Source organism: Macrosteles quadrilineatus, unplaced genomic scaffold (genome assembly GCF_028750875.1).
Source record: "Macrosteles quadrilineatus isolate MER2022 unplaced genomic scaffold, UCM_ALF_1.0 Scaffold_1__1_contigs__length_201487025, whole genome shotgun sequence".
Classification (NCBI taxonomy): domain Eukaryota; kingdom Metazoa; phylum Arthropoda; class Insecta; order Hemiptera; family Cicadellidae; genus Macrosteles; species Macrosteles quadrilineatus.
The window spans coordinates 58,269,173-58,275,217 of NW_026542594.1; the positions used below are offsets into that span (position 1 = coordinate 58,269,173).

Here is a 6,045-nt window from a genome sequence, read left to right on the forward strand (position 1 = left end):
GTGGATTTCATTGGCAAACGTGCAACGGAAGCTTCCACAGCAGCGCAGGTTTCGACTCGAGTAATCGGTCGTCCACTTCTTGGCGCGTCGAGAACAGATCCCGTTGCAAACACCTTCTTTTCCCACGCTATTAATGTTTGCCGGGACGGTGAAGGTTTCTCAAACCGCACTGCAAAGTCATTCATGATTTCCTCCATTGTTTTTCTGTTGTGAGGACGCTCATGCACCCACACAGAAGCAACCAAACGCTCCTCGACACTAAACACACTGGTGTCCGCCATGTTGTCTGACTCAGATTTGGACTGAGACTGAGGGGGCGTCGGCGACCTTGGGCTGAGCCCGTGTGGCGGGGGAGGGGTTTCACTTTCTCCCACCACTGCGCCCTTACCCCACACATGTCAGTATTGGTCTCATCACCTAACACAACCAATCAAACTTGCTGATAATATAAAATACCCCCACCATTATTATATTATCAGTAAGTTTGGTTGGTTGTGTTTGGTGATGACAGTTTGATTTTATATTTAAAAATTGTAAAATTAGTCTTATAATAAAAATAATATAATTTTCTTAAGTCGACGTAAGGGCCTCTCGCGGCTCGCACAATGCCCGACTCCTTCTTCACAGAAGGGGTTCACATCGACTTCTGAACAGGCGCTTTAGACACGCTAGTCTCGGCGCGCAGTGTCACATTTTGATGTTGCCCCTACTCGGACAGTTGAAAACTCGGACAAATGATATTTTGATATTTTTTTAAATAATTTAAAAACTCAGACAAATGAAAACTCGGACAGTTGATTTAACGAAATATTATTATTATTTAAACCATACTCGGACAGTTGAAAACTCGGACACTTGATATTTCGATATTTTTTAAAATAATTTGATAAACTCGGACAAATGAAAACTCGGACAGTTGATTTATCTAATTATTATTAGTTATTTATAAAAACTCGGACAATTGAAAACTCGGACAAATGATTTTTCAAATATTTTGTAATTTTTAACAAACTCGGACAGTTGAAAACTCGGACAAATGAACCTCACCCCATTAATGGTGTTTGGTCAAAATTGGATATCTTATTTTTTGTGATTGTTCAATTGTACTAAAAATTAGAGATACAAATATATGAGAAAACATTTTTTTATTTTTAATACTAAGCGAAATATGGGGGGATGCGGAATACTATCCCCCGGAAAACTACCCCCCCCCCCCCAGGTGAAACGTGACGTCACAAAATCTGCTAACTAACCAATATGGAAGCCGTGTCCGGGACTGGAATACTACCCCCCCTAGACAAATCATGCTATGTAATTTTAATTTTAATTTGAGTAATTCCGTTGGAAAAGGCAAGTGGTGAATACAAAACAGATTTCCGAAATGTTACAGCAAGTTTGGTTGGTTAGGTTAGATTAGATTAGAACTGTTTGACAACTAAATTGGAGTGTCCGTGACTGGAAAACTGCCCCCCCGGTCTCTGACGTCAATATGACGTAGGAACCTGCTTGGGGGGGGTAGTTTTCCGGGGGGCAGTCTTCCGGCGACCCAGATATGGAGCTTGAAAGTAGTAAATTTTTCATCTTTGGTACCAATTCACAGGAAGAATGAGTAATGCGTTTCTCACCAAAATTGGCATTCAGGTGTGGAAAAATAAGATAATAATCACTAGCTATTTAAAATTAAATACCCCCGCCGCAGCAAACCTGCAGACTAAGCGAATTTCCATTTGTCTGATTGGATTTACACTGAAATGTCTACTTAAAAATAACATTTATTCCCGATTTAAATAGAATTAGTTTAACAAGTGTGCGGTGTTATTATAATAAAGAGTAAAAGGTCGATGGTTTTGGTATAATAGAGGTTTAATTTATGAGAGAAATAATGAGTACATGTTGTTATGAGAGGTGATTCGCGATGAATGAATGCAACAATGAAACTTGACATATGGTAATGTGATGGGAATTACAGACGGACTGTTAAAAACAAAGACATATAAAATTAATACAAAAACAAAGGCAACTTGACTGAACATACCGGCCTCCATAAAACGATAGTTTTATAACGATGAGCACAAAATTGTACAAAAAACGGAGCAATGAAGAATATTTTTGATATTATTTACAACTATTTACAGGTCTTTCTAAGTTTTATGGCTTAGTTTTGAGGGAGAGGGAACACTTTAACAACTGGTCTGGTAAGGTAACCGTGTTGAGTCTTCAGATCAACAACCCTGACTTGTCCATCTGTGCCAGGATGCAACTGTGTGACACGGGCTAAGGGCCAGGACAAAGGAGGCGATGAAGAGTGAATCAAGACTAGATCTCCAACTTGTATGTTTTCTGTTTTATGAGTCCATTTGGATCGTTGCTGGAGTGTATGAAGGTACTCTAGTTGCCAGCGCTTCCAAATCCTTTGGTGGAGAGCTTGTACTAGGTGCCATCTTTTGAGCCGAGTTAGTGGAATATCTGCATGGTCTTCTTCTGGAATTGATGCCAGCGGAGATCCTATGAGGAAATGTCCTGGAGTGAGTGCTGAACAGTCATTAGGGTCATTAGATAATGGTGTCAAAGGACGGGAATTGAGGATTGCCTCTATTTGTGTAGTCAGAGTCATGAATTCTAGGAGAGTAAGAATGTGTTCACCCATGACACGGCGCAGATGGTATTTGACACTTTTCACTGCTGCTTCCCATAGACCACCTTGATGAAGCGAAGCAGGAGGATTGAAATGGAAATTTATTTTCCTGGATGAAGTGAAATGCAATAGTTGTTCTTCAGATTCTTTGGTGCGCAGAGTGTTTTTGATTGTTCGACGCAGTGCAGAATCAGCGCCTACGAGGTTCGTGCCACAGTCGGAATAGATATCTTTACAGAATCCTCTTCGGGAGATGAATCGTGTGAGTGCAGCGATGAATCCCTCAGTTGTTAAATCTTCTACAACTTCTAAGTGCACTGCCTTTGTCACAAAACAAACAAAAACACAGATGTAGGTTTTGATATGACGCATTCCGCGAAGATTGACAACTTTCATGTCAAATGGGCCACAATAGTCAATGCCACTGGTAGTGAATGGTCGAGCTGGAGTTACTCTTGCGGTAGGAAGATCTCCCATGAGTGGAGTGATGTTCTTTGGTTTCACTTTGAAACATTTTACACATTTATGAATACGTGTCCGTATGACTCGACGAGCCGAAAGAATCCAATAGTTTTGGCAAATGATTGCTTGAGTCAGTTGTGGTCCGGAATGTAAGTGAGTAGTGTGGACAAAGTCTATGAGAAGATCAACGATATGGTGCTTCTTTGGAAGTACTATTGGGTGTTTGACGTTGAATTTCAGCGATAGCTTCTTAAGCCGGCCTCCCACACGAATTATGCCGGAAGCATCCAGAAAAGGGTCTAAACGTTGAAGATTAGAGGTACTGGGTTTGTTTTTGTGAAGTAGAGTCAATTCGTTCGTAAAACATGTAGCTTGTACACACTTAATGATCGTACGCTCTGAGTTCTTAAGTTCAGAGACGGTGAGATGCCCATGTCTTCGGTCAGAGCTATGTGCATTGTGGATAAACCGCAAGACATAGCTTGTTACTCTAAGTAGTTTGGACCACGATGAGTACTTGGAGAGAAGATCCCTTTCTGGAGGTTGGGTTGAAACTAGGATATTTAGAGGAGTAGTTTTACATTCTTGAGTGTCTTGCAAGTTTATGGGAACGAAGCGATTAGATGGCCAATGATCATCTGAAAGAATTAACCATGGAGGGCCATTCCACCATAGAGGATGATCAATGAGTTGAGCGGGAAGCAAACCACGTGACGCACAATCAGCGGGATTGTCCGTTGAGGGAACGTAGCGCCAGGAGTGAGAGGGGATCAATTCTTGGACTTGAGCAACTCTGTTGGCAACATACGTTTTTAGTCGATATGAAGGGGTGTGTAACCATGTGAGGGTTACTGATGAATCACACCATAATGTAGTTTGAGAAAAGTCAATCTTTTCTTTGAAAATTGTACAACAGTAGGTTGTGAGTTTTGCAAGTAAGTATGCACCACATAGTTCCAAGCGGGGTAGAGTAACACGTTTCAAAGGAGCTACACGTGTTTTTGCGAGAATCTGCGAGTGATGATTTCTCCAGTTGAAAACTGACAGCGGAAGTATAAAACTGCTGAATATCCTACTTCGGAGGCATCTGAAAATCCATGGAGTTCTAAGGAACATGTGGTAGTGAAATGGAACGAGCGAGGGATCTTAATACTTGAAAGTAGAGAGGTTTCATCAACGAAAATATGCCATTTTTCGGTGAGTTCATTTGGAAGAGTGTCATCCCATTGGATACTCTGTGACCAGAGTATTTGCATGAGGGTTTTTGCCCACATGGTCACGGGTGACAAAAATCCGGTAGGGTCGAAAATGCGTGCTATAATGCTCAGCACTGATCGTTTTGTAGGAGGACCATCAGGGAGACTTAAGTTGTAAGTGAAACAATCTGAAATGGGTGACCAATGTAGTCCAAGAATGGCAAAATGAGGGTGATTAGTGGCTTCCAAAAAGACTGGTGTTTCTAGGTGATCTTGAGGCAAATCTTGGAGTATTTCTGGGCAATTGGATGTCCATTTTCTTAGCTCAAAACCACCACGTGCAAGAAGTTCAATCAGCTGATCTCGTAATTGCTTAGCTTCGTTGAGTGTATGAGCTCCACAGATGACGTCATCCACATACGTATTATCCCGTAGAACTTTGGCTGCTGCTGGGAAGGACCCTCCTTCGTCGTCAGCAAGTTGATGTAACGTTCTGATGGCATGGAAAGGTGAACTGCTTAGACCGTATGTAACTGACGTTAATTTGTATGTGGAGATTTCTTGAGTCTTTTGATCACGCCATAAAATTAACTGATACTTCTGGTCGTCAGGATGAACTTGAATGCAACGATACATTTTCCTTATATCGCAACTGAACACATAATTATGTGAACGAAAATTCAACAAAATGTCACAAATGTCAATTTGAAGTTTGCGACCGGTTAAAAGAATATCATTTAGTGAGACACCGGTACTGGTTTTGCAACTACCATCAAAAACTGTACGAAGTTTGGTTGTACTACTGGTTTCCTTCAGTACACCGTGATGAGGCAAATAGTAGTGTGGCTGCGAAAGATCGGAAGGGGATGCTTTGACCATGTGTCCGAGATGTTCATATTCAGTCATAAACTGTGTATACAATTCCTTGAAATTAGAGTTGGATTCAAACTTTCGTTCAATTGAGTGAAGTCTATGTTCAGCAGCAGATTTTGAAGTGCCCAGAGGTTGATGTTGGTCCTTGAAAGGGAGTTGAACCACATATGTTCCATCTGGAGAGCGGGAGTGAGTTGATTTGAAGTGATCTTCAGCGAGGCGATCATCTTCAGAGATAAGATTGCACTGCGGTACCTCTTCTTGTTGCCAAAAGCGAAGTAGAGTATTATGTAACTCGTCTGTAGCGGATAGTAGAGACGAATGGCATGAGGTGGGAGAAGAATTAGACAAAGTTGGTGCATTGCCCATTAACACAAATCCCAATCGTGTTCCAATAACGAATGGAAGGTTTGAGCCCAATGGGTAGGATTGATGAGTAAGAAGTTCTGGAAACAAAGCACCTCCTATGAAAATGTCAATATTCTGAGGAATATGAAAGGTCGGATCTGCGAGGACAAAAGGTTTTACCAGTTCGTAAACCTCAAAAGAGAGTTGAGTACGAGGCAAAGGAGCGGAAATTCTATCTAGAATATGGAAAAGTTGATTTGAAGCAATTACTTCACTGCCTAGTGTGGATAGTTCTAGGAGTGCATGTCCCTTTGTCGAGGATTGCGATGCAGAGATTCCCACGATTGTGTGAGTAGAGCGGTGACGAGAGATGTTTAATAGCTGTGCTGCCCTCTCTGTCATGAAGTTGAGTTGACTTCCACTGTCGAGCAGACATCGAAAGACATGAGAGATTCCATTAGTAGCGGTAATTTTAATGAGAGCGGTGCCTAGAAGTACTGTAGTTGCAGGCTGAGAAATCGAGAGCGACAT

At 41.6% G+C, this 6,045-nt stretch overlaps 1 protein-coding gene across 1 annotated transcript; it reads right to left on the reverse strand.

Annotated features, from left to right (window-relative positions):
• Positions 1–4,086: 4,086 nt before the first annotated feature.
• On the reverse strand, positions 4,087–6,045 carry LOC128997306 (uncharacterized). Its single transcript, XM_054422942.1, has one exon. The coding sequence runs from the start codon at positions 6,043–6,045 to the stop codon at positions 4,087–4,089; it is 1,959 nt and encodes a 652-aa protein (XP_054278917.1).

Excerpts from the sequence above, each read along its gene's own strand:
- LOC128997306 (XM_054422942.1), bottom strand. The coding sequence starts at position 6,045 with ATGTCGCTCTCGATTTCTCAGCCTGCAACTACAGTACTTCTAGGCACC.